We start from the raw sequence: 23,378 nt of genomic DNA on the forward strand, positions 1-23,378 counted from the left end.
GGTGCACGCATCCAACACGCTGGGACGAAAATAGAGGAAGGGTGTTTCATGACCAGGGTCATGGTTATATGGGCGGTGGCCACCATAAGGGGCGGGGCCCCATACAGGTGGGGTGCATGTGTTTTTGTTCGTGGGAGATACATTAGGTATCACAGGAGATATGAGTATCTCGTAAGGCTCAGAGCGGGACGCGATGCTATACGATATATAACTATATCTCTCTCTCTCTCTCTTGCTCACACACACAAAGGCAGCTGCATGTGATTGGTGGAGGCGGGACCCTTACAAAAAACAAAAAATCCATCAAAATCAGTATTGTTGCTAATCATTGACACATGCTAGCCTGTAATAATCCCCCCCAGAAAAATCTACTTTGCATTTGATATTGCAATTATATGCCATCACACACACTGGCATTTAAAGGGTTAGAATTATAAAATGAATATGTGGTGTTATGATCAGGGCTGAAGTTGAATAAAAGATTTATGAAAGAAAAAGTGGTAAATTATTTCAACATATAGTAATATTTTTATTTATTTTAACTACCCACAGCTGTAAAGGAATGCGAATCACTACCCACTTTCAAAACCACTCTCAAAGAGCACCTACGGGAGAAACTGGCCCCTGTAAATGTCCAAACCCAACCCCCTGCAATGTACAGTCCCTGCCTACCCAACCCCCCCCCCCCCCCCCCCCCTCCAATGTACAGTGTGTCCCCCCCCCCCCCCCCCCCCACCCCACCTACCCAACCCCCCCACCTCCTCCAATGTACAGTTTATTCCCCCTTCAAATGTATATACTCTCTTTTTAGACTATTTTTGTACTCTGGTATGTCATAAATGTCAAAATGTAACAGTACTGTCTAACTGTATGTCATGTATGTGTAACGGGTGTAAAACTCACTCCCCAGAGGCATCCAAACTGAGCGCTTAGAAGGGAATTCCTTTCTTGGCGCAGCGGTTTGTGATGTCGCCCGCAGTGCGGACGCCTGGGGTTCGACTCCCACTCAAGGCATGGTCGAATTCGTGACAGGGGCGAGTTGCCTCTGCTGGTCTCTGACAAGAACAAATTGCAGGTTGAAAAAACCCTCAGCACGGAACTAGGCAAAATCTGCATATGGCTCGCTGATAACAAACTATCATTACACATGGGCAAAACAGAGTCCATTCTCTTCGGTTCAAATAACAAACTCAGCAAGACCGACGGCTTCTCAGTTACAGTGGGTGACAATATTGTCACAAGGAAAGACGAAATTACCTACCTGGGTTCCATCCTAGAGGCAAATCTTTCCTGTGACAAAATGGCATCCAATGTAATAAAAAAAGTCAACCAACGAACTAGATTCTTGTACCGGATCTCCTCTCTGGTAAACAAGAATACCCTGAGGACTCTGGCAGGAGCACTCATTCAAGGGTACTATGACTATGCGTGCACCTCATGGTACCAAAGCACCTCAAAGGCGCTTAAAACAAAATTACAAACATCACAAAACAAACTGGTCAGACTACTACTTGACCTGAACCCCAGAACCCACCTCACCCCTGCCCACTTTGCCAACCTAGGATGGCTTAGAGTAGACGACAGAGTACAGCAACTTGCAATGGGCCTGGTCTACAAGATACACTATACGACCGGGGTGCCCATGTACATGTCAAAATACTTCCCAAAGGTCAGTGAATACCACAACCACTACACCAGAGGAAGCTCAACAAATCATGTTAAACCCAGATTCGGCTCAAACAAGGGACTAAACACGTTTCGCAATTATGCCACAACAATGTGGAACGCCCTACCCAAAGCTGTAAAGGAATGTGAATCCCTGCCCACATTCAAAACCGCCCTTAAAGAGCACCTACGGGAGGCTGCAATTCGAAACTGGCCACCGTAAATGCCCAAAACCCCCACCACCTCCTAATAGACAGTCTCCTCCCCACCGCATGTATATATTCCCTCCCCGCCGTATGTATATTCCCCTCCCACCCACCCACCCCCTCCTAATGTACAGTCCCCTCCCCATCATATGTATATACTCTGTCAGGATCTAGGGGTAACAGTACTGTATATTTGAATACCGCCTATGTCACAAATGTATCAGTACTAAATACCTATATGTCCCTATGCCATAAATGTCATGTATGTTATGTATGTCATAAATGTCTATATGAATTGAAAATGGGGGACCCTGATGGAAACAAGACAAACGTCTTTCTCAGGTCTGCATCCCCTTAACAATTGTATGTATTGAGCCGTACTGTATTGTACCCATTCTGCAATCTGTTAAATAAAGTTTTCATTCATTCATTCATTCACATATGTCATATATGTTATGATGAATTGAAAATGGGGGACCCTGATGTAAACAAGACGAAAGTCTTTCTCTGGTCTGCATCCCCTTGTGTGTATTGAGCTGTACTGTATTGTACCCATTCTGCAATCTGTTAATACAAATTTCAATCAATCAATCCCCATGCTGCTATATGACACAGTACTAAATACCTGTATGTCGCTATGCCATAAATGTCATGTATGTTATGTATGTCATAAATGTCGATATTAATTGAAAATGGGGGACCCTGATGTAAACAGGACAAACGTCTTTCTCTGGTCTGCATCCCCTTAACAATTGTGTGTATTACTGTATTGAGCCGTACTGTATTGTACCCATTCTGCAATCTGTTAAATAAAGTTTTCATTAATTAATTAATTAATTCATTCACACCCACATTTCCCCAAGGCCCAAGGGGATCAATAAAGGAATATCTTATCTCATCACAAGTTTGATTCTTACTTCTCTGGTTTCTGCCTTTGGGGAGAGAGTAGCTCGTGTTCACGAATATTGATTTAACTGTCTTAGGGCCATGATGGGAAATAACATATTCGAATTTGTAATTTGAGTGGTGTTCCCCTTTAACCACAAAGAAGAGTGTGCATCATTCAAATGCTTCGGTAATTTTCGGCCATTTCCGCTATTGTCTCGTCTCGTAACTACCGCTCACCTCCATTTTGCTCACTGTGTTGCTGCTGGCGAGACTGAACCAACCGGACCGAAACAAGAGGCGCTGTGAAACATTCTACAGACATGGACGGGTATGTTTTACTCAACGATGTTCCGACACCCTTAGACGTAACGTTTGTGGTTATTAGGATGTAGTATATTAAAGGAGAATATGACTTTAGAAAGGCTAACTAAGGAGGACCTTGCCTCCATCAACGACACAAAGGTTTCCATAGCCACGCAGCAGCATGCTTCCATTGAGGAAGTGGACGTTAGCTGCTGGAACATCGTGAACACAATCACCGTTTTTGTTTTTCAACGTTAATATGGTTTCGTTTTCGAACAAAAAATGTCTTCTGTTTAACGATGCTGTGCTTAATGAACTTGATTAACCGAATAAACCGCACAATTGTCGCGTATGTGTCTTGCTATTGTCGTTTTTTACCAACAGACTAGCGTTAGCTCAGCAGCTAGCGTGGCTAGCTTGTGTAATGCTAGCTCGGGGGGCCGCATCTTCTTTTGTTGTAACGTTAGCTGTTAGCTCGTAGTTAGCATCGGCTCTGTACTGTGTGGAGCTGGTGATGCTAATGGCGTCTCTTGGTGTCATTTAACGTCAATGGATTGTATTAACTATGACCGGTACGTGCTTTATGAAAGAGCTTCGGATTTCAATAACACGTTAACGTAACGTTACATTAATGTTTGGGTGTGATGGTCATTGATTCATGTGAATATAGCTAGGCTAAAACGCCGCCATTCAATCTAGCTGCTGCGTTGAGGCTTAATCGATACCTTGCTGACCTAATAATATGCTTTTATGGATTCCACACCCAAATCTGAGATCAATTGAATCATGATGGGGACGACTACCAATTAAGGATTGGCCTAACTAACACAATGGTTGATTACACAAAGTAAGGTGTTATGAGCATATGTACTATTAATTGATTGATTAGTCTATTGCATTATTATTTGTGGTAATTTTATTCGTAAACGTACACATCCCATTATGTTTAGCCTCTTTGTTTGTCCTCCAGTGGTTTAGATGTTTTCTCTTTCTCTTTCAGCAGTGATGTTGCAGTGGGAGTGAAGGTGAGCTTCAGATCCACTTGACCCCTCTCTACCATGTCGACCTTTATTATTATTTGCACTTAATTTCTTTTGGGGGGGGGGGGGGGTAAATTAGGGCTGACCCCTACTAGGAAGTCCATTAACCTGTTGGCTTGGTCTGAGTGGAGTCAGTGGACCCAGACATTGCTAGTCGAATCGTTCTTCTAGCATGCTCTTTCCCATGCTAAATTAGTTATTTATTCCTAAACATGTTTAAAATAACAACTGCACAACTCTGGCAAGCTCTACATTTAAAAGTATTCTCTGCATAATCACATGTGTCAATTAAATCAGTTGGGGATTAATATATGTAACTTGCTGCACATTTTTACTTAATTATTTATGTGGTTGTGGAACTATTGATGGAAAGTAGAAATCTGTTCACCCCTCATTTCATTCTATTCCTTTTGAATATGAGGGTGGATCTAAAACGGCTGCTGTTTTGGAGTAGCTGTTTTTGGCCTAAACAGGCTCGTTTTCTCAAATCCCTTCTACTTGCCTTCCTTTGAGAGCTTGATGAGGCAGATGCGAGCCTCATCTCCCAATATATTTAGACACTTGGTACAACATTAGATAAATGTTTTAATGTGTATTAGAGTAAGGTACTCTCTCTTCTTCCGTCTCTTGGTTTAGTAAAACAGGTGTAGCAATTGACCCATTGATTTGAAATAATTTAGAAATTTTAGTAGTCAATTTCATTTGGAAATGAGCTAAATCTGAACGCAGGCCTAGAGTTTGATAGTGTTGCAGACCAATTATGTAGCTTATTGCTACACCCTGGGTATAAGCTGGATTCATAAGGGTATTCACCTTATAAGCCACGCCCACTTCTGCAGTTGCCTCTATTTCCTGCAGCTGAACTTCGTGATAAAAATGCTAGGTAGTGTAGATACTATTTAGCTGGCTCATTATCTCTATACAAATACACCTATAAAGAAATGGAACAAGAACGTTTTCATTCATAATTAAACTAAGCCCGATTCGGTACCGCGCCGAGATTGATTTCACATCATAAATTGATCAATACAGTCCGTATTAAGTAATGTTGCGTTTCTTTTTCAAATGTAACCAAGAAGACCCTAACCCTAATCAAAACAGCAGTCAACATTTGTTTACCAAATGTTATTAGCGTAATAAGGGCTTATAAAAAATCTCTGCGCACTGCATAGGAAGCCAGATGATTTAGACGCAAGGAAATGACACCGCCATGAAAACGTTATAGTCCCAAGAAAGAGGAGGCCCAGGGCTTTCGATGAACGTCGACATTTCCTAAAACTACACTACTCGCACCAGCTGCTGTCAAATCTGCAGCCGCCAGACATGAGAAAAAAATTTGTCGTGATTTTCATGATTATCTCACGGGTCGAACAAACCTGAATGTTATTACCATCAAATACACCGGATATTGGTTATTTACCTTTCTGTGAACGTCTAGAAAAACGGTGTTGCAATCCGGTAAAAAATGCCGGAGCTATGGACATTATACAAAAGTAAATTTCATTCACGGTCTTTGCTGCCGTGTAATGGGCGCCTGGTGATACTAAATCCACATTTAACTCTGCCATTGGAAAGAGATTTGGCCCGATCCATAGATGTATGACTTGGCCATAATACGGTAATTTATAGGCCTGATATTCTATATTCATATTTCAAATGGCGTGTGTCCGGATGGCAAAATTCAATACTGTATCTACAAAACCCACTGTAAATCATCTGCCCTTTATTAATTTGCTTCGATTTTTAGTACACTTGATCTCAAGAAGGTACTGAATGAATTTTTCACGCCTGGTCAATGTTAGCATGGTGTTATTCGCCGTCAAAGATGGGGGAAAAAATATTAGGGATGCACCGAATGGGAAATTCTTGGCCGAAACAGATACCGAAAAACGGTTGGCGAAAGGCCGAAAATGATTAATATAAATATATATATAATGTATTATTTTTTTTCAGCTACCTGATTATGGCAAAAGACACGATTATGGCAAAACTTAAATTTTCTAAATAATATGAATAATCACTATTATGGGCCCATAAAACATTTATTCAGCACTTTTGAATGCATACATTAATTCCAGACTGACTGCTGAAAGATTGTACAATTTAAACATTTTCATTTTCTCTTTGCATACAACAAAATGTGCATTAAAGTCAAGTGCATTTTCTTTTCTCTGTAGGATAACTACAACAAAGTGCATTCAGAACAAAGCCAAGGTTCTTTAAAACTGCATAAAGATCTGCATAAAGACACACACACAAGAGGGATAATAGCTTATAGCATACTTAATGATGTTACTGTAGTGGCTACTGTCATAATTCATGGAATTATGGAAGGACTGTTGTATTTACTACATCTCCTGTGACTCTTAGCGGGGGATGACGTAGCTTACGAGTGAAAGAGGACCGGAAGCGTTGTTAGCTAGCTTAACGCTAACGTTAGTTTAAAAGGTTTTAACCGCGACGGGCATATAGTAATGGCGAGGATATAAAGCATGTTAAAGACGCATTTATTGGATGCGTTGCTTGCGGAGTTTACATAGAAACAGCGTGACTCCCAAGAGGAGTTAGTTATCACAGGCTGCAGAACGCAGGAAGAGCTGCCAAGCTGCTCACATTATATGTTGCGCAAAGTCTGTAGCCGCGTTTTGATTACGTCATCACAACAACACTTTAGGTTACGAACGTTACGTAACCCTGTTCTTTGACATTTGGTGATATATTTTCGGTGCTAAAACCCTTTCGGCCGAAAATGCCTTTTTAACCATTTTCGGCCGATACTTTTCGGTGGCCGAATATTCGGTGCATCCCTAAAAAATATATATTTTATATTCTCCTTTGGTTCATTACAATTTACTCAAGCATAGTAACAGACACAATATTTCGGACACTGGGAATACATTCCATGAGGTCCATAGATGTCCCTAGATACCAATAACATGCAAATGGACCTTGTAGAAGTGGAGCAATCTTCCATTTACTTGGGTATGTACTTTTAGGCGAGGTTAAATGCTAATGTAGTAATGTCCCTTTCTAGATGATATGTGACAAGCTCATAGGAAGTTGAAAGACTGAATTGGCAAGCTGGCAGCATCCCTGTTGCCTAGAAACATACGGTGAATAGCCTGCCATAAAGCTCAGGCTTTCTCATATTAAATGTCCTTTTGTTTTGAGACGTTATAGCCTTGTATTTGGGTCCAGAACAATCTGATTTCGTTAAACTATATTTATGTTTCTGGCCCTTATGGCATTAGAATGGCTGTAATGAAATGGGGAAAGGCTTATGTCGAGACTCATTACCAAACAAACTTGTTTCCTTGTGTAAATGCCTCCGGTTCAGGGCACCTAACCTGATTTGTGAGTACCAGCTGCATTTCCGTCTGCACAAAACAAAGTTAGTCTTTCTCGAAGGGGAAAACGGACCGGTCATAAAACCCTGATTTCTCTTATAAGATTGGTCTTTGCTACCCTGTTTATTTCATCAATATTTCATGTCGAAGCAAACTAGAAAAAGTTGCCAGCTGTTGCGGGGGGAAACATTTGCCCAGCTTAGGCAGGGAGTGTTCATATTCTGGCCCAAGTCAAAGACAACTTTATTACCCCTCAATTTATTTGTAGTCTGTCGCTCTACAGGGACCCGCAACGTCTAGTTTATCGTACCCATAAAGAATGTTAGTGACAGAGGAACAATTGGTTCAAATTCACTCACAGACAGAAAATGGAAGCAGGAGAGAGAAAAAGAGTCCTGGTATAAAGCTATTAAGAAGTTGTGTGTGTAATGGTCCCCCGACCAGCTCCCTCGCCATTCCCATCAGTCAGGTTTAAGAGCGGAGGGGAGCGCGTCAGCGCCGCCCGGCTCTACGGGGCCCTCAGGGACCCGGAGCAGCCTGGGATGAAATGACACGTCTTGACACCTTAGATTCGGCGAGATTAAACCCACGCCAGGGAGGGACGAGCTGTGGCCACTCGTCAAGCGTTTTATACCCCCGCCAGCCCCCTTTTTGTTTCTTTAAACTGTCTTTTGAGAGCTCTATTTCATTGTTGTATTTGAGGGTGGCTGTCTGGTAAATGGAAATGGGACTATCCCCTCTTTTTATTTCACGGTTTTCTCTGACACACTCTTTCTCTCTCTCCTTCCAGAGAGGATCGGACGAGCTGCTCTCAGGCAGTATGTACAACAGTCCCAACTCTGGCATGAGCAGTATTAGTGGTGAGTTCGTTCCGACCACTCCTCCCCCCCCCCTTATCTGGGTGCCCCCGATTCGGAAGGGGGGGGAATGACGGAATTGGCATGAAGCCATTTGATCTGCTGAGTCCCAGTGGCATTTTTTTTCACACATTCAAAAAAAGCCTAAACAGTGTTTGAGTTATTCAGAGTAAATTATTTGAAATATGACCACATAGTATACATTCAGATTCAAATTGTTTTTCTATTGCCTATATTTATTGTAATGTATATTATGACCGATAGGGCGTACAGACCCTTCTCTGGAGGTTGAGGGAAGACTTAAACTGTGGATGCCAAACAGAGAAGAAGGTAAAGGCGACTTTGAACGGTTGAACAGTAATCCAGAACTATTTTATTTAATTATCTATTAGGCTTGGGCGGTATCATTTTTTTCATACCGTCATACCATGCTGACATAATACCCAGACGGTATGACTTTCATTTTCATGGGGGGGGGGGGGCTAACAATATACTCATTATCACCATACATGCATACATAACTCTTATATTGAAACACGTTGACATTAGGGCCGTTCTTTCAACCTAAAAGTGCACTTTCTTCAACCTCGAACCTAAATTCCTTAGCAATCGTGTTACCAAATAAACAAATCACAGAACGATAGCCACGTTAGTTAGCCAGCACCAGCCTGGTACCGACGTTAGCTCTCAGAACGATAGCCACGTTAGTTAGCCAGCACCAGCCTGGTACTGACGTTAGCTCTCAGAACGATAGCCACGTTAGTTAGCCAGCACCAGCCTGGTACAGACGTTAGCTCTCAGAACGATAGCCACGTTAGTTAGCCAGCACCAGCCTGGTACCGACGTTAGCTCTCAGAACGATAGCCACGTTAGTTAGCCAGCACCAGCCTGGTACCGACGTTAGCTCTCAGAACGATAGCCATGTTAGTTAGCCCGCCCTCTGCTGGCACGTGCTGTGCACTACAATCAACTCTGTCAGTGTAATAGCAGTATGTGACGTCACGGTATTGAGAATTATCCTGGTATACCGTCATACCGCCCAAGCCTATTATCTATTCTATTCTACTATTTTATTGCACCTCACTATTGCACTATTTTACTCTGTCTATTTTATCTCACTCTTTTTATTATTGTCTATTTAAAACTGAATCAAACCATAAACAAGGTGGCCTGTTGGGATGTTAGATCCTAATGTGAAAAACTGATTTTATATATCTGCACTTTATGTGCTCATTTTATGCCTGTCTTTTTTCTGTTGTGAAGCACTTTGAGCTGCAGTTTCTGTATGAAAGGTGCTATACAAATAAAGTGTATTATTATTATCTGCACTTTTGTTTACTGTTTATTTCTCTCATATTTTATATTCAGATGACATTTTATTGCCTATATTTATGTCTTTCTTCTATTACCCTGCCCATACATGTACCTCCCCTCCCCCATTATGCTATGATGCCTGGATTTCCCAAAGGGGATCAACAAAGCAATATCTTATCTTATATTGAATCCTTGTGTTGTATTAAAATAACAGCTCAATGCAATGATATGGTAGTCCCTATAAGATGAGGTATTGCTGTATTTTTTTCATCTACATCATTTCATTGTGCCGTCATTAACACAAGATTCAATGTCCATGATGACATCACTGGTGGCCATATTCAATTCACTCTCAATAACGGTCAAACGAGTTTTGAGTTTTTGGATGCGTTTGTGAGATTATCTCAAATAAATCACCATAGCTTTTTTGGTGAAGTGCCCCCCCCCCTTTTTTTTTAGAAAGAAATCAAAAGGATCGATAGTAACAGGCTGCTGCGAGTGGAGCTCTCCCCTCGATGGGAGGTGTTTTAATATCTAGATAACCTTGTGCACCCGGCCGGAGGAGCCGCAGTGTGTACCACCCTGCATCTTAATGTTTGTCTGGACGATAAGACTAGAATAAGCCTCACAAAGGAAACTGGACAATATGGAGATGACCGAACAAGCTCTTGATTCTATAACCACATCCATGGGCCTAGGTCTATGGGGCACTTTGCCAGCAAATTGTTCAAAATGATAATGTAGCTCCACAAACTGAAAATGAAGACGCGTCACTACTGTACTAAACCAGACTTGTTTAATCATTTGTATGAATAAATGCTCTTCATCCCGCTAATCGATGTTAACGACATTTCTTCAGATGGGACTTCGAACGGCAGCGAAAGCAAGAAGCCGAGGGTGGAGGAGGCCCCCCCGTCCCGCGTGCTCCACATCAGGAAGCTGCCCAACGAGGCCTCGGAGACGGAGGTCATTGCCCTGGGCCTGCCGTTCGGCAAGGTCACCAACATCCTCACGCTGAAGGGAAAGAACCAGGTGAGTGGAGGAAAGAGACCCAAGACCCGCCTTTATAAAGCTTCACGGAATCCTTTACAAGAGTCATTGTGGGACCTGTGATCTTGATCGGCACCACTCTTGATTTTGAGAAATGTTATAAATAGTCCACAGGTTTTCTTTGGTATTTGTTTAGGACAATGCTACATTTTGTTATGTTTTCCCAGTCACAACCTGCCAAGACCCCAGTACCCATGCATCAGACACTCTTGTCTGCACCAAGTGATCTCTCTGGAGATATTCCATGGTGCTATCTTCCAACTGCATCTTTTCCACCCCAAGCATGCAGAGAAGCCTTTGCATGAAATACAAAAGCTGGCCATGGAGCTATTGTCTTGTCTTTTGAGGGGGGCAGTATGCAATGTTTGGTATTTGTCCTCCCCCAAGATTCCTCTGGAGTTCTGTAAGCTTTGTTAACTAAGCAGCGCCATTGTCATTGAGTCGGCTGAGTTTTAGTTGCCCTGATGTCACTCAAGAACTCTTTAGAGTTTTTTACAATTTAGAGTGTTCCACCTCTCTGGAGCAGCATGCTTGCCAAAGGGTTTTGTAGTTTCCTCAGCTGTTCCATTTTCCTGATCATTCTTGGAACATGAGGCTAAAAACATCAGAAATGCAGGTTTGTGGCTGGAAGGTTGCCAGTTCTATCCCCCGGCTGGGAGAAGTGAACATTGCTCTCTCCTCTTTCAGTACCACCCTTGAAGTGGCCTTGAGTGGACCTACTCAGTGGCCAGCTGTCTGTGGTTGTACTGGGCAGCTCCCAGGTGTGAATGTGTGTAACTGAGTGAATCAGGGCTTTGCTGAAACCTGCTCTGGGTAAATAAGGTAGGGGGGTGGTGGGGGTTTAGTATATCCTTGGTGAAGAGATGAACATCCTAATGTAAAAAAGTCAGAACTAATTAAAACCCACCTGATAGCTCCATGTGTCAACAAATCCAAACGTTGTCTTTCGCCAGGCGTTCCTGGAGATGGGTACGGAGGAGGCAGCCGTCACCATGGTCAACTACTACACCACCATGACCCCTCATGTCCGTAACGTCCCAGTCTTCATCCAGTACTCCAACCACAAAGAGCTCAAGACTGACTCTGCCAACCAGGTATGTGGAACTGGCTCAACAGGCTGCTTAGTTTATGTCAGCTAGTGGAATACTTGGATTCATAACCGATACATAAATCTTTAAACACAGTTCAGGCCTACAGCAGCTTTTTCCCTTGCAAGAAGGTCTTCGGACCTTCCGTTAGGACAACGTTTGTAATATGCAACAAAGGGGTGTGTTCCATTAACAACCCTGAAACCGTCTCTTGTAAAAAAATATATATATAATAATAATAATAATTGTTTGGATGGCTTTTTAGTGCAGTCACAACAACGGACCTTATTGTTGTGTTATCTCTGCCATTCACCAACAAGGGAATAGGATAAATCAAATTTTAAAGGGGGCACATTACGGAAAATGAGTTTTGTTTAGTCTTTGTATGGTTTTGGCGGTCTAAAATTGTATTTGGGTGCTGAGGGGGAAATTACATTCGTACTCCTTGCCGTCTTCAGATTAACGATCCTAAACAAGCTGTTTAGAATCACTTCCCCTCGATGACTTCACAACGGGAACAGAAGCAATTAATTAGCTTTGATTAATCAATTAACTGCTTTTAAGAGCCAGGAACACTACTTACCTACTAATTACCTAATGACAACTGCCCAGTTTATAAAGGGTGTGTGTGCACTGTGTGGGGTAGTCAGGCAGGGAAGGAAATAATTTATGTAAAATTTTACCTGTGCTAAACTCACCAACAACTGTTCAATACAAGGGAAGGACTGGGTGCTCGAAAATAAATAATTCAAATTAAATTTAGACTTGTTTCTTTGCAAAAAATAAATAATAATAACGTGTGTTCCACAGATACAAGCAACTTGTTTAAAGGATACATAATATGTTCACTTTAAGGAATTTGTCGGTTTGGTACAATGGAACACTATGCTCCAACTCCATAGCTGAACATAGTCTCTAGGATATGTTTAGTTATGCCTGTGATATATTTTCATCAAGTTTATCGTGGTGAAGAAAATTCCTCATGACTCCCCCCATGTTGGACACTGATCATTTCACTGCCTGTTCTCCATGCCTCCAGCGGACTCAGGCCGTGCTCCAAGCGGTGTCGGCTGTCCACTCCGGCGGTTCCCCCAGCTCAGACGTTCAGGAGGCCCTAAACGCAGCCTCCAGCCCTGTGCTCCGCATAATCATCGACAACATGTTCTACCCCGTCACACTGGATGTACTACAACAGGTAGGCCTACTTAGGTGACATGACTCATGGCACATTTTGGAAGCCGTTAACCTGTTGTGTCTGAATGTTTTGTTTTATTTGTGCCTCACCCTCTCCAGATCTTTTCCAAGTTTGGCACGGTCATGAAGATAATCACCTTCACCAAGAACAATCAGTTCCAGGCCCTACTTCAGTTCAGCGACCCAGTCAATGCCCAGCAGGCTAAACTGGTGAGAGATGATCTTCTTTGACTGAAGCTTCTACCAGAGCCATGTTATATTTTTACAATTGATCACCCAATCAATATCTCACCCTGTGTGTGTTGTCTCAGGCCCATGACATAGTAGAGTTAAAATGACCAACCAAGAGTGCATTTGACCAAAGTGGCTGTTTCTACTCTCATTCCCTACCAGGCCTTGGACGGTCAGAATATCTACAACTCGTGCTGCACTCTGCGCATCGACTTCTCCAAGCTGGTCAACCTCAACGTTAAGTACAACAATGACAAGAGCCGCGACTACACGCGACCGGACCTGCCGGCAGGAGACGGCCAGCCCGCTATGGACCCAAACATGGGCATGGGCGCGGGCTACAGCAAAGACTCCAACTCCCTGCTCGGTAAGATCCCAGGTAGATCCCTCTCTTTTTTTTCCTACTTTGTTTATCACGTATCTTATCTATTACTTCCACTTGGGGCTGAAGAGGCTCTTGCGGCCCTTTTTTCCTTTTTTCCCCCCGTGCTCTTAACCTCTTGAGCCCTAGCCCTATTTTCAGAAAATCTGCCTAAAAATACCTAAGTAAATGGAAGATTGCTCCAATTCTACAAGGTCCATTTGCATGTTCTTGGTATCTAGGGACATCTGGATCTCAGGGAATGTATTCCCAGTGTCAGAAATATTGTGTCTGTTACTAGGCTTGAGTAAATTAACCAAAGGAGAATGTTGATTTATATTTTTTATTTTTTGTATTCTTTGACTGAATAACACCATGCTAAAAATGTCCAGATGTAAAAAAAACTGCCACTGAGCTCGTTCAGCACCTTCTTGAGATCACATTTACAAATCTAATCAAATTAATAAAGGGAAGATTATTAAACAAGGTTTTGTAGATACAGTACTGAATTATGCCATCCGGACACATGCAATTTGAAATATTATTATAGAATATAGAATATCAGGCCTATAAATTACCTTTATTATAGCCACGTTGCATATCTATGGATCGGGCCAAATCTCCTCTTTCCAATGGCTGGATTTAGTATCACCAGGCGTGCAGCAAAAACCGTGAATGAAATCTACTGTATAGTTTTTTTTTTTTTTTTTTTATCCGCTTTTTCTCCTGTTTTTCTCTCATCCCAATTTAGTCATGCCAATTCCCCCCTCCCCTTCCTGCTCGTTGCTTGCATGTGTCCCCCACTGGTCGTTCTAGAGAGGGTTGATAGATACTATCACATGTCCCCTCCGATACATGCAGAGTCAGCCAGCCACTTCTTTTCACCTGCCAGCGCGGACTCTCATTGGTGAGGTGTAACGTGTGGGAGGCTCACACAACCCTCACCATCTCCCTTCCTCGCTGTGCAGGCGCCCTGACCGACCTGTAGGAGTCACTGTTTACAACGACCATATTACCACCCACCGGCTTCCCTCCCGCTGACTGCCAATTGAGCCAGTATGATGGCCGGCCAAGCTGGAGGCAACGCTGACAGCCGTATTCGATACGTGTCTCTCGCGTTGGTGACGAGCGCTTAGTCCGCTGCGCCACCCAGCCGCTGTACAGTTACTTTTCTATAATGGAAATTGCTCTGCCATTTTTCATCAGATTGCAACGCCGTTTTTTGCTAGACGTTCACAGAAAGGTAGATAAACTAACTGTGTTCTAATTTATGCCAATAATGTTCAGGTTTGTGGTAGATAATCCTGAAAAATAAGATAAATAAAAAAGGAAATCCACAAGTCATATCATTGACAGGAGCTGGCTTGAGCTGGGTAGTGTCGTTTTTTTAAATTCCATCGCCCATTGAAAGCCCTGGGTCTCCTCTCATATGACTACAAACAAAATGGCGGTGCGCATTTCCTTCCGTCGATATTCGCTAGTTTCTGAATAGATTTCCAAAACTCATATTTCACTAACACTTGAACCTATTGGTAAACAAACGTACTGCTGAAAATATCCCCTGTGGCTAAGGGAGACATTTTCGAACCCCCTAAACCAGGGGTCGCCAATTAGATTTGCCCACGGGCCAAATTTTCCCCAAGCCATTGTGTGGCGGGCCAATGATAAGTGAACATTTTTTAACTGTAAAAAAAAAACGACATATACATGTTTGCACTGTCTTTTTTCTATTATAAAGTGCCTCTCAGACAGTGCATTACACATGAACAGATCAGTAATTTGATTTTAATGCAGGTGCTCGCATTATAAATCGAGATCAGTAGGGTGCATTTGATTTTAAGCACCACAGCGGGTGTATTATACATCGAATGTATTATTATTATTATTAAAACACTCACCGGCATAATGCAGGCAGCCCTGCCCTGGACTTGATATTGTTTCTGCTTCGGTCCTCCAAAATCCATGTTAATAACATGTTAAATGTCCACTCGCGTTGAATGCCCACCCAACTTGAACACAGTTGCTTGCTCGTGTTGCCATGTCAACAAGCGAGAGTCACCGGTTGCTTATTGCAAGAGTTACCTGTTGCGATAAACCTGTATTTTAAGAATGACACCTGTTTATTAAAATAAGCTTTATAGGTTGTAGGCTCCTCTTCTGGCTCATCATATTTCCCCGTTGCATTGCAAAGAAGTTATTCAAAGACGTTTGTTTTGTTTTTGCAAACGTTCGCTCGCCGGCATCCCAAACGCGGAAGTGAAAGTGAAATTCCATTGGTTCTCCCAGTCCATGTGACCATTTCTAGCATTTCAATTGGCTATAGTGACAGCCATAGATATGATGAATAGATAGATACAGCTTCAAAAGACACTCTGGCGTCACAACGAGTGAATATTTCCTGCGCGTAAAATAAACATTCTCAAAATAACCTGACGGGCCAGAAATTATTGCTGGCGGGCCCATTTCGGCCCGCGGGCCGCCTATTGCCGATCCCTGCCCTAAACCTTACTTTTAATTTAACGCATGCCTACTCTGCTCGGTCCAAGTGCTATGGCCAAACACTATCTCCATACCTGATGAACCCTGTAAATAAATTGAATTCTGTTTCCGGTCCACAAACATTGCATAAATAATGGACCGGAAGTACAGTTGGAAAGCTAAAGGAATTGACAACATTGTAAAAAAATAAATACTACCCTTCAGTGTAATGCAGCCACCAACCGCAGCGCACATTTGGCTAATCCTTGGTAGAATTAGGTCTTTAGCTAGCATTAGCTGTAATGTTAGGCGAGTGACATACATCAATGTTTTGTAGCTGGGGGACCAGCAAGCCAACATCAAAAAGTGGACGTCTTGTCTGTTTCCGCTCTGGGGTCACATTGGATCGGAAGGGTTGAATTAGGGCTGGGCGATATGGAAAAAAATCATATCGCGATAACGATATGATAATGTTATCATATTTCTCTATCGATAATTATCGAATTGTTATAACTATTTATAAAACTTTTTTTTTTTGTATGTACCGGTATGTTTATTTTGCAGCAATTCTTTGTCATTGCCGCCATCTTTAGTGTTACATCCCCTCACACTCCAGTTCTCAGGCTGCAGCTGGTTTAAAAGCAAAAGTAAACCGGCTTCTCTGCTGGCTGTGGCTCCAGGGGAGTTGAACAGTTCTGGCTCTGCTAGTTTATTTTCGATCTTTTGGCGCTTTTTTGGTGGACAAACCACCGCACTGTGCACTGTGACTCATGACTGGAGTCTAGTTCTGCTAGCACACATAGCCTACTGTGTACAGACGGTTTCAAACTGTATTGTAAATTAGAAAGCAAACAAAATAAATGGACAAGAGAAAAATAAATCTCAATTTGGTCAGTATTGTCATTTGGACAAGCAAAGCCATTACTTTAAGTTGCAGGCAAGAAAGACGAGTCTGTCCACTGTCTCTGGTTTTAAAACTGCCCTGTTGCAGGTCACAAAAAAAAAAGATTTTTCGATTTTTTTATTTATTTTGATATTCGATATCGATTATTAAAATATATCGCGATATTTATCGTTATATCGCCCAGCCCTAGGTTGAATGAGGTCATTAGCATTTGCTATGTCAGCTGAATTAATCATTAAATGCAATGTAGACCGGTGGCAGGTGTCTGAGAAAAGGTAGTGAAATGACTGAACTAAAAAAGAGGTCAGAATGGAGACATACAGTATGTCAGCAAAGATGCTTATCAGACCCCACCCCTTACAACAAGTTACAGAAACCAAAGGCTGTACAGGGGAAAGACGAGCAGCACTAAAGAGGCACCACTAGAACAGTCGTTTGTTTACGAAGATGTGCAAAAGGGGAGCATGAACATTAATTAAAATAAAAGTATTCCTAGAAAGGGAACAGAGCTGGATGAGGACAGACGGAAAAGTCAGAATGGAGAAACATGTCAGGAGAACAAAGATGAAGATGCCCACACACACACACACACACACACACACACACACACACACACACACACACACACACACACACACACACACACACACACACACACAGTCAAACAAAAAGTGTGCTGCACCTTATGCCATGACTCTTCTCCATCTGTCCCACACCAGGAGCCCTGAGTCCCCTGAACGCCGCAGCCGCCGCCGCTGCTGCCGCTGGGAGGGTGGCCCTCGGCGGACAGTCGGGCTCCAGCGGGGTCCTTCTGGTCAGCAACCTGAATGAGGAGGTCAGTGAGACGCACATAAGCTGTGTATACACACACACACTCTAATCGGACACGCACTACAAACCTACACTTTCTCCTCAACCTAAACTCTCTCCTCCTACCAGTCATTGCTGATTGTTCTCCTTGTGCTGTCATTGTCATCCTCCATTGTCGTCTGTTTGTCCGATGTCTTGAAGGTCGACAGTGTGATATTGTTTATTTTTTTGTCATCAAGGGTAATTGATTCACGGACTGGATTTGGATCCGTGAAATTGAGCTGTTTTGAAAGGGGGCGACGCTATTTAATTTGTGAATTCTCATATGGCTATTCCTTTTGGCCTCAGACAGTTGAGTCGATAATTGTGAAACTCTCTCTCAAAGGTAATTTAAACCCGAGAACCCAGCAGGACCCGACTGCAGATGTCATAACCGGCTTGGAGCTGTCCCCTTGATGGTTAATTAGTTGAACAGCCAATAACCAAACTGTATTAATGTCCGTCAAGACGGAGGCTACAGCCTGGAGCTGCTCCATTGACTATGAATGGTATTCAATCTAGGAACATAGTCTATATATTCCCAAGTCCTCCTGGGTTTTCTCATCATCCTTGCCTCCATTTCGTTTGCTAATGGAGCTTGACATCCGTCTGATATCACAGACAAAGGGGTGACACTAGCTCTAATCTTGTTCCATGGGAATGTAATGTAGTAATGTTCAGTAATCCAAACTGAACTGTCCTAGGGTAACAGGAAAGCACATTTGAAAGGTGAAGTGCAAAAATAGTATGCTTTTTCCGTACAGTGTTTCCGTATCGAGGCCGTATACTGCTGCCCGTGGAATTTTTTTTATCATAAAAATGACCGTCCCTTCTACGGATTACATTTAGCCCATGGGCTCCCCTGCTCTCTACACGGAAACTCCTATGTGCTGTATTTATTTTCGGAATGATCGTGTATATATATATATATATATATGAGAAATTAAGTAAAACATCATCAAAATACCTTTTAAAGGACTATACCATCTCCTGGCTACGCTTAGAATGTTCTGGCAACCATCCTCCTTCCTCACTTTCTCTCTGTGCCTCAACTATCTGCTTCCACCTATTCAGACTCGAACGGAATATCCATGCCATACAAATAATATTCTTCGTGAGGAGACATTTTGTTGTGTCGCTCTCCCTCTAGTAACTAGTGACGCCTGTGTAGCTTACTTAGTTTTCTCTGCTCTGTGAGCTTCCTTGTTTACATTCACACAAACTGTCCAAATGCATGCAATGTCAAACCCTGCCCTTTTTTCTTGATCCTCCAATCACAGCTGATTCAGATTCCTTTATTGTCACATCTTTTAAAATGTACATGCATTCCGAAAACGTGAGATGCTTGTTTCCCTGGCTCCTCAACCGTAGTAGTGTGCAATACAACAAATAGACTTTAAATAATCCTATACAATATAACTTTACTCTATACAATATAACTTTACTTTTGAAAGTTTTTTGGAAATAAAAAAAAACATTTTGTACATGAGGTAGCAGTAGTGTGTGCGTGTGGTGTTGCTTCCTCTGACATAAAAAGCAACACTTGTGATTGGAGGATCAAGAAAAGCGGGCAAGGTTTGAGATGGGTTCATTGTGTTTTGCCACAATCACGTAACTGACAAACACAAGAGGCAGTGTCTTTGTCAGCGTGGACCAGGAGATGATTAAGATTGATCAACAAACCCATTAACGTTAGGCCTACCCATGCGCACGCAAAACCACCGTGAATTAATTCCCGTTTCTCAGTGGCGCACATTCCTTTTTTGTAAATCGGAACATTTTGACAGGAAAGCTGGTTAGTCCATGTAGTTAATCAGCACGCTTTGTGAATTGGGACCCGAGTGATATGGTAGCAGACCACTGTCCTACTTGCACACCATCCACGGTAAATATCCCACAATATCCATTCATACGTCTTGACAAATCTTGTTGAACTGTGGAGGTTCAAAATGTCACCTGTTTTATTTTTTTCTAAACACATTTTGGAGTCATCCTATCATCTTATCATCCTATCATCAATTCACATAAGAATGATTCTATCTCTGCTAAAAAAATATTCACATTAATTCCAAAAATCTGAGGCCTATTAAATTGCCTACCACAGTAAAATGGAAAACTTGACTCAAAACGGCAATCTAGAATCAAAACTATCCATGTTTTGAATTGAATCGTGACCCCCAAGAATCAAACTCTAACCATGAGATTGACTCATGCACCCCTAGTTGCTATATTGACAATTTCCACCACCTGTGACAACTGACAAAGTGATGCATACACCCTTCTGTTGAGAAATGTCCTCATGCATTTGTTTGAACAAATATGTTCTGACACCCTTCAAGCAAAGCGAATTGAATAGCAGATGAGTTTGCTGGAACGGTGCACATTAGGGATGGGAATTTAAAGCCATATCAATACTCGATTTTATATTGGAAAAATGTATTACTGTTAAACGGATATCCTAAGTACCCCCCTGTGCTTTCTCTCGCTCTGTGCACTCCTTTAGACTGTTAGCAGACTGTTCTGTGTAACTAATGTTAGCCACAACCACAAACATAGCTGGTAAATTAACAAATCTCAAGTGCATATTTCATTAAATTGCAAAGTAAACCTACCATTGCAGCTCTTTTAATCTGAAACCTATCCAGGAGCCTGTAGAGGGAAAATAACTCCATATACCGTACTTTTCGCACTATAAGCCGCACCTGAATATAAGCCGCAGCAGCTAAATTGAATGATGTGTACATATATAAGCCGCAGGTGTTTTAATGTTTAATTACCATATGTAATTAGCATTGGGACACAATACTGTCGGAAAAATAACAAGAATTAACTCATTTACAAGTTGTATTAAGTTTAGCAAATAAGGGAACAGATAAATAACATTTCAATGCAGTCAAAAAAGCAATATTTAGATTTGTACATTTTTGGGTTTGGTCACGTCGAGTCACATATAAGCCGCACCGTTATATAAGCCGCAGGGTAGAAAAATGGGGGGAAAAGCTGCGGCTTATAGTCCGAAAAGTACGGTAGCTGCCTGCCTCACATTAACACGTAGCCTGTCAGGGCAGCAGCACGATGCATAGCAGCAGTTTCACTTTCGGTATAGCGATTTTGCCTTAAAAATAAAAGTGCATTTATTGCCTTCAAAATGAAAGTTTGGGTGCCACATTCCCCCCCTAAATACCTACCGGTACTTAATTTTGAATATTCTAATAACTGTGCCCATCCCTACAGCGCATGCAGATCATTATCAGTTTCTGAAGTTCACTGTTATCAGTCCTAGGATGATATTGTTCGGGAAACGCTGTATGTACAAGAAACTGACCCGGACTGCAACCTTTTCTTCAAGCTTGTCCAAGCTCCTCTCTTTAAGTCCGGTTTTAAGAACTCATTATATCCCCATAAGGGGATGTTCCGTCTTCTCACCCCACCAAGTCTCCCTAGATGTTCTCGCCCTCCCTAGATGTTCTCTCCCTCCCTCCCACCCCAGCCCTCCCTAGGTGTTCTCTCCCTCCCACCCCAGCCCTCCCTAGGTGTTCTCTCCCTCCCACCCCAGCCCTCCCTAGGTGTTCTCTCCCTCCCACCCCAGCCCTCCCTAGGTGTTCTCTCCCTCCCACCCCAGCCCTCCCTAGGTGTTCTCTCCCTCCCACCCCAGCCCTCCCTAGGTGTTCTCTCCCTCCCTCTTATGTCGAACTGTATCTGTCTTAACTCTGCTAACTCTGTCTCTTCTCTGTTTTTCTCTCTAAGCTCTCTTCTCTCCTCGGCTCATATGAAATCACTCTCTGATCTCTCACCTGTGTGCCTTTTCTGGGGAAAAAAAATCTACGCCCGTCTTCACCTCTAAAAGACTCGTGCTGTCTTTCACTCTCCCTCTTTAAACTGACTTCAATTGTTTCCAATTTCTCTCATCTTACAGGTGGAATCTGTAATGCAGTCAAACAGCCACTTCTAGGCAAAATAGCCCCTCTTGGTTTACTGCTTGTTTACTTTTTTGTTTTGGTCTGATGTCAGGGATGCACATATACCACTACTATTCTCTGATATTCCCGGTCTGATACCAGGTTAAAATAGAATATTGGTATTGGAGAACGATACTAAAATCCAAGAAACGCGTGTAACATGCCAGAAATCAAAAGTGACTTTATTTGCAAATAATTTTACATGTTAACTCTATAATAGAGAAACATATTTGTCCAATGACTCCAAAAAGATGGCCCAAGTCTATACTGTTCTTTAAAAGTAATGGATAGGATCTGTACTCTGTATCGGCCGATACTCAAAGCCCAGGTATTGGTCGGTATCGGGACTGAAAAAGTTGAATCGGTGCATCAACCGATCTGACGTATTGGTTGGAATTGAGTAACTTATTATTAGGGATGCACGATAATTATCGGGCCGATAATTATCGGGCCGATATCAGCAATTATGACGTCATCCCGATAAACTCGATAATGTTATTGATAGCTCCGATAACATATAATACATTTTTTGGTTAAAATAAATCCGGTGTGGGTGGATTTGGATGAAAGGCGCTTGTTTTTATTATAGCCTCCTCCCGTTTTGCCAGTACTGTGGTAAAACTGATAGCGTGTGGTTTAGGAACAGGGAGTTTTTCATAAATCCAGCGCTCCCTTTCTTGGCTGTGACGTAGTCACGTTACATTCGGAGACAGACAGTCGATCTGCCAATTACGTCCCACGGCTTGCACCCACCTCTTCTTCTTACCACCAATCAGAAGCTCTCGTTCGTTTATTTACCTCCGGATTGTCAGCCATTACTCTACTCGGAGCTAACGTTATCTCCCCGCCAGCCACATTGACAAGTACCAGCGCTTATACATTACTGGCAAATGTCTTGTTGCACTTGTGGCAACGAGCGTTGTCAGCATCGACTTTAGTAAAATAGACCCAGACTTTTGAACATTTCGTTCTGTCCGCCATTATGAGAGCAGAGCTGTCTGTACTCCAGCGCAGCACCCGTGTGAGTGAGTGTGTGTGTGTGTGTGGGAGGAGAAGAGAGGAGAGGGCAGGCAGCCCGCTCCCCGCGCAGGCAGAGAGACACAGAGGCAGGCGAGATAGACAACGGCCAACAAGATTAGTTTGCGGCGTTTAAATTCCTAAAAAAAAAAACTCCATAATTTCTCGAGTACCGATAGCAGTACCGATGACGTCTGAGCTTATAAATACTAAAAAAAGAAAAAATCTTTTTGATAAAAAAATATATATATATATATATATATATACAGTTAAAAAAATATTATAATACAATAATTATCGGCTTGAGGAGCATAAGGTTATCGGTATCGGTGTCAAAAAATCAATATCGTACATCCCTACTTATTATACTGTGAATTTCTTCATACCTCTTGGCAGAGTCTGAGGTGTGGCCAGCAGTAGCAACCGCCCCAAACATCAGACAAAAACAAAGCTGTAAACAAAGCATAGTACCATGTGGTCATCTTTTGCCTAGATGTTCAACGACATTACAGATTCTACCTTTAACCCCCCCCCCCCCCCCCCCCCCCCCTCCCCCTCATCTGTATCTCTTACTTGCTCTCTGTCTTTTCTCTCAAGCTCTGGCTCTGAATGAATGCTTCATGCGGG

General features: G+C 42.4%; 1 protein-coding gene across 1 annotated transcript in view; it reads left to right on the forward strand.

Moving 5' to 3' along the window:
* Nucleotides 1-2,985: 2,985 nt before the first annotated feature.
* Nucleotides 2,986-23,378, forward strand: part of LOC311238109 (polypyrimidine tract-binding protein 2-like) — a 35,130-nt gene continuing 14,737 nt past the window's right edge. The window contains 9 exon segments of the mRNA XM_084326097.1: nt 2,986-3,087; nt 4,063-4,087; nt 8,240-8,309; nt 10,480-10,652; nt 11,624-11,764; nt 12,798-12,953; nt 13,052-13,162; nt 13,346-13,562; nt 17,646-17,761. Of these exon segments, the coding sequence (XP_084182223.1) occupies nt 3,080-3,087; nt 4,063-4,087; nt 8,240-8,309; nt 10,480-10,652; nt 11,624-11,764; nt 12,798-12,953; nt 13,052-13,162; nt 13,346-13,562; nt 17,646-17,761 (1,017 nt within the window). The 5' untranslated portion in view covers nt 2,986-3,079.

Source organism: Notolepis coatsorum (genome assembly GCF_963971535.1).
Source record: "Notolepis coatsorum genome assembly, chromosome: 12".
Lineage (NCBI taxonomy): Eukaryota > Metazoa > Chordata > Actinopteri > Aulopiformes > Paralepididae > Notolepis > Notolepis coatsorum.